Source organism: Sus scrofa, chromosome 18, assembly GCF_000003025.6.
Source record: "Sus scrofa isolate TJ Tabasco breed Duroc chromosome 18, Sscrofa11.1, whole genome shotgun sequence".
NCBI lineage: Eukaryota > Metazoa > Chordata > Mammalia > Artiodactyla > Suidae > Sus > Sus scrofa.
The window spans coordinates 25,009,434-25,023,380 of record NC_010460.4 but is presented as its reverse complement, the minus strand read 5'-3'; the positions used below and the strand labels follow the sequence as shown (position 1 = coordinate 25,023,380).

General features: G+C 41.2%; 1 protein-coding gene across 6 annotated transcripts in view; it reads right to left on the bottom strand.

Annotated features, from left to right (window-relative positions):
- Positions 1 to 13,947, bottom strand: part of AASS (aminoadipate-semialdehyde synthase) — a 100,832-nt gene that overhangs the window by 15,817 nt on the left and 71,068 nt on the right. For all 6 annotated transcript variants that reach the window (XM_021078482.1, XM_021078483.1, XM_013985640.2 and 3 more), the window contains 7 exon segments: positions 13,332 to 13,391; positions 13,069 to 13,136; positions 9,006 to 9,127; positions 8,690 to 8,816; positions 3,956 to 4,066; positions 3,755 to 3,863; positions 2,963 to 3,103 (listed from right to left, as the gene is read on the bottom strand). In XM_021078482.1, the coding sequence (XP_020934141.1) occupies positions 2,963 to 3,103; positions 3,755 to 3,863; positions 3,956 to 4,066; positions 8,690 to 8,816; positions 9,006 to 9,127; positions 13,069 to 13,136; positions 13,332 to 13,391 (738 nt within the window).

Genomic DNA, 13,947 nt, shown 5'->3' with positions numbered 1-13,947 from the left:
GCCAGAGAAGTCACCTGGCTTCCCCCGTGATGAGTCTGTGACTTACATAAGGTCCACTCCACAGTGGAGGGTGATGGTGGCAGAGGGGATGGAGGGACTAGAGAGGCTTTGAACAGTTTAACACTCCAGGTTAGGACTGACACACTTGAATTTCTGAGTGAATAGTACCGCATCTGGAAAATTCTTAAACAGAGACAAAGTGTGGGAGTTCAGACAAAAGAAGAGTGAACAGGGGCTGGAGTGGTCAGGAAAAGCTGCATCCGTAAGAGGAGACCTTGAAAAAAGTATCATTTTAGCAAAGAAAAGAAAAGCATGTTTTCCCTTGGTGTCCTCTACAGTGTCAGGGAGATGCAAAAAGCACTCTTTTTTTTTTTTTTTTTTTTACAAAAGGAGTTCAGGATAAAAGAGAAAAACTTCAAATTCAACAAATACAACTTCTGCTGCTTGAAAGTAACCTCTCATTTTCCCTGAGCTCTCACCTCAATTTCTTTTTGTAGCGAATATTTGCTAGGAATTTAGGACATGCCTGACACTCCGTTAGGCAGACTATAATCCATGCGACCTCATAAAACCCTACTGCAGGAGCTCTGCGGGGCTGGTGTGACCATGCTTATCTTCACGCAAGGAGCCCAAAGTTCAGAGAAATGAAATGATTGTTCCAGTGCCACCCAGCCAGCAGTGGCTGAGCTAGTGCACCAAGCCAGGCCCACTGGCATCTGATCCTATGCTCTTTCTGTTACACACGTTGCACCCCACTGAACCTTCTTCCCATTATCTTCTTTATCACTTATATGGCCTCCCAAAGATAAGCATTTTGCCCAAATGAAGCAAGAGCTCTTCCCCCACTCACATGGGAGTTTATACCAAGCAGAGGCCCGTCTCTCTTCCACGACTGCAGAAGGTGGAAGGGGGCTGTGGACACACAGCAAGAGATCAGCAATGGCCGAGAAAAGGACATGTGCCTGGTGGAACATTAGACTGAGGCTCAGAATGATTCATAGACTTGGAGAACTATTCAGGTCCTCCGTGTCCACGTTACACCTCAGGACACTGATGCTCAGGGGACCTTTACGATTGCCTGGCCTTTGGTGACATGGAGGGATGTCAGCGCTTGGATCAGAATTCAGGGGTCTTGTTTCATAGCCTGAAACATGTGGATGTGTTTTTCCAGAATCAAAGTAAAGTGTCCTGCTTGTTTGCTAGGGTTTTAAGGGCAGCTATGGTCCCCTGGTCGCTAAATCGGTTCTTCTCAAGTTCGGTTGCACATTAGAACCCCAAGCCCATGTGGATCAGAATCCCTGGGGATGAGGCTCAGACATCAGTATTTTGTAAACTGCCTTGGCGATTGCAATGTGCAGCCACGTCTGTGTGCAGCACTCACTGCAGGTGCAGAAGTCAATGGCTGATGATAACATTCACTTTGTTTCTCAAGCAATTCTTTCAATTGATTCCTGTCTGTGTACAAAATAGATTTGGATCACAGATACACTGAGAATTTATAATACTGCTGCCAGAATAATCTTTTTAAGACCCACATCTGATCACATGGCTCATCTCTCCCTGTGGATTTGGGACCAGGGGGGAGATGAGTGAGGTGCCTTGGGCACACAATTTAAAGAAGCACCCTCTGGAGTTCCCATTGTGGTATAGTGGAAACAAATCCAACTAGTATCCATGAGGATGTGGGTTCAAATCCTGGCCTCGCTCCATGGGTTAAGGATCTGGCGTTACCGTGAGCTGTGGCGTAGGTCACAGAGGAGGCTTGGATCCTGTGTTGCTATGGCTGTGGTGTAGGCCGACAGCTGTAGCTTTGATTTGACTCCTAGCCTGGGAACTTCCATGTGCCACATGTGCAGCCCTAAAAAGCAAACAAATAAATAAACAAGAAAACATAAAGAGGCACCCTCAGTCTAGTTATAGTTGTTCCTAAATGTGAGTCCTTTCTTACAGTCAAGAGCATAAACTATGACAGCAGATCGATGAGATTTGGACAGTGGCCATGCCACTTGTCATTTCTGTAACTGTGGCTGAGTTAGCTAATTACTTCTGATGCCCGTTTTCCCTCTTAGGAGCCTTACAAGTTTGAAGAGTGAAATGAACTAGAGGCTTAGCCCAGCCTCAGTGGCAGTGTCTGTCATGCTGTCCCCTTCTTATCTTCCAAGGCTGAACCTATCTTCTCTTCCCTGCTAATTTTCCTCTCCCCAGCCTCCTCAACAAGGTCAAGTCAACCGCCCTCTCCTCTGCATCACTGTGGCACTTGAACATACTTTGGAACGTCCCTCATTGGATTATAGCTATTTATTCTAGTGTCTGTCTTTCCGGCCATGAAGCAATCTGGTCAAAGAAAGGAGAAAAGGGGCTTTGGAGTTGGTTAGACCTGGGTTTGAATTCCAGCTGAATGACCTTGAACATTCTCCTTGAGCCACAGTTTCCCTATTGTAAAATGATGAAAATAATACGAAACTCAGAGAGCTCTTACATTCTGCCTCAGAGCAGCTGGGAAATAAATCTCAGTGTCTTTCCCTGAGCCCCCACACCCTCTGTTCTGAGAGCCACCTCTATTCCTCTGAGATTAGGAACTTCATTCAGTGTGACAACCTGTAGTGCCTTGGCCCACGTCCAGCACATAGTAGGGATGCAGGAAATGTCTGTCATGATGAAATAAATTGCAAGATGACCTATAGTTACACATGCAGAGAAACTGAGAAACGAATATTGAAACTGCAGAAACAACTTGCAAGGGACAGAGAGGAAAGAATGAGCATGGGCTTTGCTGGGAACAGTAAGGAGACCACTCTAAATGGAAGAGAAAACATGCACTGAGAAACACTGCAGGAGGAGAGACTGCAGAGCAAGCAGCACGACCAGCATTAAAGGGCCTCGGGACCAGGGAGAGAGGGTTTGGACTTTCTTAGGCAGTTAGTGCAGGTTTGTACGCTAAAGCTTTGATGCCATTCCTCACCTTTCCATTGAGCAGATAGGTGGCGGGCTGCATGATGTTCATCAAAACTCCCACTGGACTCCAGCTAAACTTGTATCTCAAAGGATTGTTTGAATGTTCAGGGGCTGGAAGCCCGCCACAGTAGGAAGTATAAGATTCAATCTGTAAAATAAAGAATCAATAAACTAGGGAGAATTAACAATAAATTAGCGAGAACAATCTATCCAAGTAATTAACTGAATACAATGACACAAATAAGTAAAGTTATTACAGCTTCCCCTTTCTTAAAAGTTACAAGGGCTTTCAAAAATACATCCTTAAAGGAGTTCCCATCGTGGCTCAGTGGTTAACGAATCTGACTAGGAACCATGAGGTTGTGGGTTCAATCCCTGGCCTTGCTCAGTGGGTTAAGGATCTGGCGTTGCCGTGACCTATGGTGTAGGTCACAGACACAGCTCAGATCCCATGTTGCTGTGGCTCTGGTGTAGGCCGGCGGCTAAAGCTCCAATTAGACCCCTAGCCTGGGAACCCGCATATACTGTGGGCACGGCCCTAGAAAAGACAAAAAAAAAAAAAAAAAAGATACTTTATATACTTACAGATTGATAATATTACAAAGAATTTTTCCTATCTTTTTTTTTTTATACAGGGAATATAGCCAATATTTTATGATAATTTTAATGGAGTGTAACCTTAAAAAAAGAGAATATAGCTATTTCTACAATCAAAATTATAGAAAGATTATTTCTGTACACAGAAATCTGGACCCCTTAATATTTTCCTAAATGGACCTTTGGATGTCAGATGACTCACCGTGGCTCCCACTTCTTTGGCCTTATCTATCGTTTCCATTGCCAACATATGGTCAAGACCAGGGTCCAATCCCAATTCACCAATGACTGTGATGCCAGCATCTTCCACACTGCAAAACGTGAAAAGAGAGGAAAGAAAGATTTGGAGGGAAAATAAAAACAATTCCATGGGGCTATTTTGTTGAAGAAGACAGAAATTTACCTCTTTTCTAATTCCTTTAGCGCAGGAGTGATGTAGCTTGCAGTGATCATGTTAACTTTGCTTGCAATGCATGCCTTGGCCACAAGAGGATGCAGTACGTAAGGCAGCAAGCTTCAAAACAGAGGGAGAAACTAATCAGAAACTTTCTCTTCCAACCCTTCCTCCAATGAACTGCATGAAAGCTAAGGCATCAATCTGATTAAATTATTCCATCAGAGATGATCAGGGGCTCCTTGAAGACTGTAGAATAAACTCATCCTGTTATCACATTTAAAACTCTCCACAATGACCTTCACTTAACCTTTCCATTTTTTTCCCTGTATCTCCTTCACAAAATATTTGCAGGGACCAAAGAAGCTATTGCACTTCTCCATTCACAGCCTTTACTCTTCCAGGTCTGAAGCTTTACTCTCTCTGTGTCTTTCACTTCAAATAGTCCCTCCACCCACTCACTCCAACCAGGTCATACTTCCCTTTAAGAAATGTCTGGGAGTTCCCGCCTTGGCTCAGTGGTTATCGTATCTGACTAGCATCTATGAGGACGCAGGTTCGATCCCTGGCCTTACTCAGTGTGTTAAGGATCCAGCATTGCTGTGAGTTGTGTAGGCGGCAGACACGGTGCAGATCCTGTGTGGCTATGGCTGTGGCTGAGGTGTAAGCCGGCAGCTACAGCTCCAATTCAACCCCTAGCCTGGAAACCTCCATATGCCACGAGTGTAGCCCTTTAAAAAAAAAAAAAGTCTGAAAAGTAACCCCTCCAAGAAGTTTTCCCAGATTCCCCCAAATCCAGACCTTCCTCTGCATGCATTCTATCCCTTTATAACATTTAATGGAATTTATTCCACTCATCCTCATATTTCTATGATTTTCTGTCTTGGGTCCCCTAGTGAAAAATAAGGTTGCTTTTCCTTTTACCTGTACATTTCCCAAATGGCCATCTTTATTTTATTTATTTATTTATTTATTTATTTAGGTCTTTTATAGGGCTGCACCCGTGGCATATGGAGGTTTCCAGGCTAGGGATCTAATCAGAGCTGTAGCCTTCAGCCTAGCTAGGCCATAGCCACAGCAACACAGGACCTGAGCCGTGTTTGAGACCTACACCACAGCTCATGGCAACACCTGATCCTCAACCTACTGAGCAAGGCCAGGGATCAAACCTGCAACCTCATGGTTCCTAGTCAGATTCGTTAACCACTGAGCCACGAGGGGAACTCCCCAAATGGCTATCTTTGAAATAAGTCAAGATGACCCATACATTACATTAAAGAGCAGAGTCTAAGAAAGGCCAAGAGAGGAGATAAGTTTCAGTGGTAATGATTGGTGTAAAAGCTATTCGAACAGCTCGAGGTCTATATGGTGAGTAAGAACTGAAACTGTACTCAAAATTCTGCTTTGGTGCTAGGACCACAAATCAGCCCCCCCCCCAAAAAAAAGAAAAGAAAAAAATGAATTTCCTTAAATATTGATATAAATAAGTATATTCTTGTTCTATCCAAGGAATAATAAGAATCTTGTCAATCACATAACAATATTTAAGTTCTACTTTCTTATTACCTATTTGGTAAAGGAATCTACATGGTACCAATGAAAATGAAAATGCAAACTTATTATTACAGTGTATCACTGTACTTGTTACATTCTTCCTGTTTACCTCAGACTTTCTCTATTTCACATAAAACAAAACAATAAAACCACCTCTCAGGCATTTAATTTCTCTTCAGGTTAACAGAACAGAGTATTGTCATTTAGAGTTGTTTCCATGCAGAATAAAATTGTGTACATACTTTGAAAGTCACAATATGAAAACCCTTGATCTCTTTTTTTTTTTGGCTTTTTTAATCAAAAATAATTACTATTAAAAGCCAATAAACAAAATACTTGCAAAAGTCTTTGTTGGAAAAACATTAATAGAAAATGTTCAATGGCATCATTCTAAAGGTTGAGTGTTTTTTGTCACATTTGTCACATTAAAAACTTGCCTGATAAAAATACTACCAAGATCTAATATGTTTAAATGTTGACATTAACAGCACTAATTTAATAATATACTGAGAACTAGAATGATTGACTTCAATGGTGCCTATTTTAGACAAAGGGATTAGAGTTCATAATTCACCATATATGTAATATGGCAACTATTTAAAAGGACGTAAGTCATTAATCCAAAGAGCTGGAAACGCCACTTGTGAAAACATACATAAAATAAAAATTTAATTTTCAAAGTAATTTATCAAACTCAATTATTACTTTGCATTAAATTATTAAAAACTAAACTTGCAACTAAAACCATGACAATTGGACATATTATTATAAAAATTTTTGTGAAACATATTCTTTAATCTTTTTGCTTTGATAGTCTCTAACATTGTGTTTGTATCAAAACATTCTTTCTCCAATTTCAAGAATAAAAAGTTGGGGAGTTCCCGTCGTGGCGCAGTGGTTAACGAATCCGACTAGGAACCATGAGGTGGCGGGTTCGGTCCCTGCCCTTGCTCAGTGGGTTAACGATCCGGCGTTGCCATGAACTGTGGTGTAGGTTGCAGACGCGGCTCGGATCCTGCGTTGCTGTGGCTCTGGCGTAGGCCGGTGGCTACAGCTCCGATTCAACCCCTAGCCTGGGAACCTCCATATGCAGCGGGAGCGGCCCAAGAAATAGCAACAACAACAACAAAAAAGACAAAAGACAAAAAAAAAAAAAAAGAATAAAAAGTTATTTAAGGAGTTCCCATGTGGCTCAGCAGGCTATGACCTCAACTAGCATCCATGATGCTACGGGTTCCATTCCTGGCCTTGCTCAGTGGGTCAAGGATCTGGGTATTGCTGAGAGCTGTGGTGTAGGTCACAGATAAGGCTTGGATTGAGCATTGTTGTGACTGTGGTATAGGTCGGCAGCTATGGCTACAATGCAACCCCTAGCCTGGGAAATTCCACATGCTGTGGGTGCGGCCCTAAAAAGACACACACACAAAGTTATTTAAGGAACATTCCAGTACAACAATGTTTAACAGCATTTCCTCTATTCAGCATAGAAACTCAACCAACTGAAAAAAACGAAATGTAAAACAAATTTTGCTAACACTAAATTTTATTGAAGGCCACCAGTTTGCTGAATTTTAAAATTTGCACCTATTAATAGGTTACTGTCTAGGTCCGTTATCTTGTCATATTTTGCTTCTGATTTTGTTCAAAATGTGTTTTATGATGTTCTTTCCTTTTCATTAATCAAAAACAATGTTATAGGAGTTCCCATCATGGCTCAGCAGAAACAAATCTGACTGGTATCCATGAGGACACAGGTTCAATCCCTGGCCTCACTCAGTGGGTTAAGGCTCCCGCATTGCCATGAGCTGTGGTGTAGGTTGCAGTTTCGCCTCAGATCCCGCATTGCTGTGGCTGTGGTATAGGCCAGCAACTGTAGCTCTGATTTGACTCCTAGCCCAGGAACCTCCATATGCTGTGGGTGCGGCCCTAAAAAAAAAACAAACAAAAAAAAGTTATATTTAAATATCTATGTGCGGCAAAACAAATTCTCTTTGTTTTATTCAATAGGCTAGAATATTCAATTTTGAGTAAGGGCTTATTTTCATAATCATAGCCTGACAGACAAGGTCTATTGGTTATTGATAAGTTTTTGCCAAAAGATAATTAATGTACATTGAATTTGTGTAAATTGAATGTTTCTAAGTGCCTAAAGTGAGCCTATATTTAAACACATCAAGAGATAAGGCAAAAGTTCCCACTTAGAATTACCTTTTATTTGTCTGTTTTCCAAGCACCCTCTCCCTTTTTCAAGTAGGACATCACAGAACTTTCTCCAAAGATATTATTTGAATTTAATCTAACTATGAAAGTGACCTGATTATGAATGAGCACATAACTTTCTTCACTCCATCTTGGAAAAATTATAGTCTAAGAATAAACGGCTTACTCTCATCACTTTGGTATTTCGAAATCAAGTTTAATTATACAGTGACCCTCACGTAGCCCGTATCTAGAAGCTAGATCTACATTTGTATTAGACCGTAGTAAATAAGATATTTCAAGATCTGTTCCTCTGCTAAGGCTAGAAACGGTCATAGGGCTAGAGAATCTATTTATTTTCCTTTAAGCTTTATAAGTCCAAAGGATAATATAGCCACCAAAATATGATGCACGAGTGCATGACCTAGCAAGTCTGCTGCTAGGTAAATACTCAACAGCAATGGTAACCAAAAGATAACTACTAAAGTGTTCATGGCAGCCCTATTTATAATGGTCAAATTCTGGAAATAATTTAAATATCCATCAACGGTCAAATGGATAATAATAATATATCCACACAATGAAATACACTGCAATTACAGACACCACAAACGACTCTCACACTGCTGAATGAAAGAAAGCAACCACAATGAGGAAGATACTGAAAGACTCTAACTGTACACACTGACAACTAGCAGAAACTAATCTCTATGTTAGAAGCCAGGAAAGTGTTTACCTTTGAAGGATGGGATTGGCAATAAAAAAGGGGCTCAAGAAGAGCTCCTTGTCTATGACAATATCCTGCGTCTGAATGGGGATGATGGTTACATGGCGTGTTCACTTTGTGATAATTCGCCGAATTATGCACTTATGACTTGTGCACTTTTCTGAATGCGCACCTCCATTTAATAGTTTACTGAGAGAAAAGGAGGCATGAGTAGTAACAACAGCAAGGAAATATAGAGCAATCGTTTCTTGCCACATACTAACCTGATGACAAGATCCTGTGTGGCCACCAAGGAGCCCAACTTCTCTTCCTGTTTACCAACATCCAGGCTCACAGGATTAATACCGTATTTCTTGCCCAACTGTTCGATCTGATTCTTCATGTCAGAGCCTATTTTAAGAATTAAAAAAAAAAAAAATCCAATCCTTAGATTTCCCTCGAGTCAGAGACTAAAACATTTTAACATCTCCAAAAATAATTTTTCAAAGTTTAGAAGCAAAAGAGTCATCCAAAATTCAGAGTGATCATGTTTTGAAATCAGTTTTACATCTTCTTCTTTAAAAACTGGGGCTTATTTACCTACTGTTATTTCTACATTGTCGTCTCTTGACAGGTATTCCAATACAGGCTCAGATACGTAACCAGATCCAAGAACCAAGACCTTTTTCTTGGTGCCCATTGAAAGTGACTGGGCACGTTCCCTAGAAATAAGAGGTGGAGGAGAGAAAATTTTAACAAAAAAAGTTTGCTGTCTCCATACCAAACTAAAACTCAAGACTATGAAGCCATCCTTTTTCCCCACATTTCGTATAATAAGACCCTCAATAGGAGTTTCCTATACCAAGATTTTTCATTAATTATTTTAGATTTTGTATGATGAGCAATAGACTCTGACGCTGCTAAGGTGTGTGAATGAATGCTAAGGTGTGCACATGCTGGGCCGATGCCTGGCTTCCTCGCAACGGAGTAACTAGGTGTCACATTTTATCCTTCTGAGGGACATGCTCAAGAGCCTGCTGGGTGCCTTAGATCAGAAACCTCATTCCCTCCTCACGACAATCCGAGGAGACAACCATTTGCGGAGGAAATTATCATCATCCACGCTGGACACTGTCTTGTCATTTATCTTGAGGGTCGCTTGAAAACAACTAAAACCGTAATTGTGAAATCACAAATGCCATGGATTAAGGGTAGAAGCCTAAGATGAGCCACTAAGTAGAACTTTAATTCTTGAACTTTTTGTTGTTGAAATTTGTGCCTTCCTGACAAAAAACTTTGTCTTTCTTACAAACTACGACCTCCAAGCAGTGACTAAGTCTTATCCATCTTTACAAACCCCCTATTGCTCACTGCATTTTGTCTTAAATATGGAAGATACTCATTAGAAATCTTTTGGGAATTCCCACTGTGGCGCATTGGAAATGAATCTGACTAGGAACCATGAGGTTGAGGGTTCGATCCCTGGTCTCGCTCAGTGGGTTAAGGACCCTGCATTGCCACGAGCTGTGGTGTAGGTTGCAGACGCAGCTTGGATCCCAAGTTGCCATGGCTATGGTGCAGGCCGGCAGCTGTAGCTCCAATTTGACCCCTCGCCTGAGAACCTCCATATGCCACAGATGAGTCCCTAAAAAGTAAAAAAAAAAAAAAATCTTTTGAATCAAACCCCAGATATCAATGCAAAACATCAGAAATGGCTTGGGGTCAGGAACTTAAGCAGAAGGCTCTGTGGCTAGAATGGTTTAGGGCAGGATGTCTCTCAAACTTTAACCTTTATTTTGTTTCACTTCATTTCACTAATTATAAGTGAATGAAAATAAATTTAAATATGAAATGTCCCTGCCCCTTTCACCCCCAATACTTGTATTACTGATGAGGGAAAGTCTCCTTTAACTTCCACCCCATCCCATTTCACTTCCCAGAAAGAAACAGTATTATTTGGCCAATATAGGTGCTTTCTAACAACACTTTCTGTAGTTTGTATCGCTGAAACACTTTTTTTCCCACTGCAACCATGGCATACAGAGGTCCCTGGCCCAGAGGTCCCTGGGCCAGGATCACAATAGTGATCTGAGCCACAGCGGTGACAACGCTGGATCCTTAACTGCTAGGCCACCAGGGAACTCCAAGCAACATGTCATTTTGATGTCTGAAAAGTAAAACGTTCAAAATACACTTAAAAAAAACTCACTCCTGGATTTTAACACTGCCTACCCACCAGCAAGCCCAAACACTTCGGGTGAATAATCACTGTGCTGAGGAATGAAGAAAACAAAAGAATAAGGTAGGATTCGGGATAACACAAATTCCCTTCCAAAGTCCATCTTCATTTTCAGTCTCTCAGCACAAGATTCCATCTGGGAAGAAGGGCCAGGAGTCCTAGGAGCTGGAGCCAAGCAGCCCTGCTGCTACATGAACTACGGTGGGTAAAGAGTGAAGGTATCATCGTGACAAGCCCTGTTAGATACGTCACTGGGATTAGTAACAGGAGATGATCAGATGATGAAAATGCAAAGATTCACAGAACTGTGAAAAACAAAACGCAGGACGTTTCCCCTACAAGACACTCTCCTACAGAGTTACAGATCTAGTTGCTTTTTCATGAAACAAAGTATATGAGCTTGCCATCAAGCCAGAATATTCCACTGACACACAAAAATAACTATAAGCTAACAAACATGTGGAAAAGGCACAACAGGAGTACTTGATCTGGTCAGATCTCTGATTTACTTCTCGTAGGTAGAACAATTGAGAAAGAAGATCAGGCGGTTTGTTGGTTTTTTAAAACTTTCCAACTCTGGCTCCTCCTGAGAATTCAGGGCGTGGGGTATTTTGTTAAATGTGAACAGATCACTGGAGCTGAAACAAATGCAGGTCAAGTGCAATCAGCTGTAGGAGAGCAGAACATTCCAAAGAAATGTCAGTGTTTCCAAACTTGAATAGTAAAATCAGTTAAGGAAACAGAGGCCTTAGCTAAGGGCCTCTCTAAGAGAATGCTTCTCTTGGACACATTTGCCACCTTACTTGTTGACACTTTCCTCCTAATAAGAATCCCCCGGGCAACGTGGACCACTCACCATTTTTTTCCTTCACTACTTTGCTTTCTTTTTTTAATCTAATTTTGATTTTGTGTTAGAATATAATTGATTTACGATGTGTTAGTTTCAGGTGTACAGAAAAGGGACTCAGTTATACGTATACATACATCCATTCTTTCCCCATATAAATATTACAGAATATCGAGCAGAGTTTCCTGTGCTATTGAGTAGGTCCTATTTTCTATATATTTACTACTTTTCTTAATTTCTAACAAAGAGGTCACGCTGCTAAGTATTATCCCAAACAAAACAGAGTCCAAATCCTCGACTAAAAACCAATCTGAAAAAAAAAAAATTAAAAAAAAAAACAATCTGACAAATGCCATGTGATATCACTTATATGTAGAATCTAAAATAGGGCACAAATGAACCTATCTATAGAACAAAAACAGACTCATAGAGAACAGACTTGTGGTTGCTAAGGGAGAGAGGGAGGGAAAGGGGTGGGCTGAGAATTGGGGTTAGAAGATGCAAATTATTACACTTAGAATGGATCAGTAATAAGGTCCTACTGCATAGCGCAGGTAATACAAGAATATATATATGACCGGGTCACTTTGCTGTACAGCAGAAATTGACACAACATTGCAAATCAACTATAATAAAAATTTTTTAGTAAATTAAAAAAATAAAAACCAGTCTGAAAGCACCATAGACAAGGACAGTGTGCTCATTTTCCTTTGAGAGAATAATTGCGATATTACAATAAACAAAATGCTAGCAAAAGAACAAGAACTTTTGCAGTTTCAGTTGCTAACACACAAGTCTACATGGGATATTAGAAAGCCAAAATGATGCTACAATACTGCTGGAGGGAAAATAATTCACAGTGGTTTCAGCCAGTCCCGTTGTTTGAATTTCCTATATTGACAGACATTTTTTGAAAACTGTACATTGCCTAATTCTAGTATCCTGAACTCACATGGAAGCATTAAAAAAATACTCATGAGGAGTTCCCATTGCGGCGCAGTGGTTAACGAATCCGACTGGGAACCATGAGGTTGCGGGTCCTTGCTCAGTGGGTTAAAGGATCCGGCGTTGCCGTGAGCTGTGGTGTAAGTTGCAGACGTGGCTCGGATCGCATTGTTGCTGTGGCTCTGGCGTAGGCTGGAGGCTACAGCTCCGATTCGACCCCTAGCCTGGGAGCCTCCATATGCCGTGGGAGCAGCCCAAGAAATTGCAAAAAGACGAAAAAAAAAAAAACAAAAAAAAAACAAACAAAAAAAACCTCATGAGATCCAAGACAAGAATAGATATACTGAAGTTCCTGTTGTGGCACAACGAAAACAAATCCGACTAGTACCCATGAGGATTCAAGTTCAAGCCCTGCCCTCACTCAGTGGGTCAGGGGGATCCAGTGTGGCCATGAGCTGTGGTATAGGCTGCAGATGCAGCTTGGATCCTGCGTTGCTGTAGCAGTGGTGTAGGCTGGCAGCTGCAGCTTCGATTGGACCCCTAGCCTGGGAACTTCCATATGCTGCAGACGGGGTCCTAAAAAGTAAAAAAAGAACTAATATATTAAACAAGAGGATGTGAACAATGCTTACCTGCTCTCTCGGAGTGTCTGGATGTATTTATACTTCTTAGCCAGTGTGCCGTTGGATGTAATCACTGCCTAAATATATACGACACAAGGTATTTCTTTAGTCACCACTTTTAGTCCCATGAACATGGGCTCATGACAAATAGAGGAGAAAGAGAGTGACGAGATGGAGCAAAACAGGGAGAGAAACAGGGAAAGGGAAAAATGGAAGTGAGGATAGTGGTGGAAAAAATACATTAAGGAAAAGGATTTATTTTCATAACTTACGTCTCTCACCACGGGAGAAAAATTCTGACTTTCAAGAGGCTGCGTCGCATCTGATAAGATCTGAAAGGGAATTGAGATTGAGAAAAGATAAATGACACTACAAAGAAGGCTTCTCGCTATCTGTATCTATATTAAAATATTAGTCAAAGGAAAAAAAATTTAGAAATCAGTTTTCTGAAAATCACTCAATTGTGTAAATAACTAGTAAGAGAAGTTTTCTGCAGGAGTTCCCATTGTGGCACAGAGAAAATGAATCCAACTAGTAACCATGAGGCTACAGGTTCAATCCGTGGCCTTGCTCAGTGGGTTAAGGATCCAGCATTGCCGTGAGCTGTGGTGTAGGTTGCAGACATGGCTCGGATCTGACGTGGCTGTGGCTGTGGCAGGCGGCTACAGCTCCGATTGGACCCCTAGTCTGGGAACCTCCATGTGCCATGAATGCAGCCCCAAAAAGCAAAAAAAAAAAAAAAAAAAAAGGAAAAGAAAGAAGTTTTCTACAAGCAATGAACTCTGCCCTCAAGAACATGCCATTTTGGTACAATTTCCAGTTCTAAAACGAGAGCTTAATTACAATCTGGTTTGCTTGCTGGAAACACAAAAAATCCTATGCTTCCCC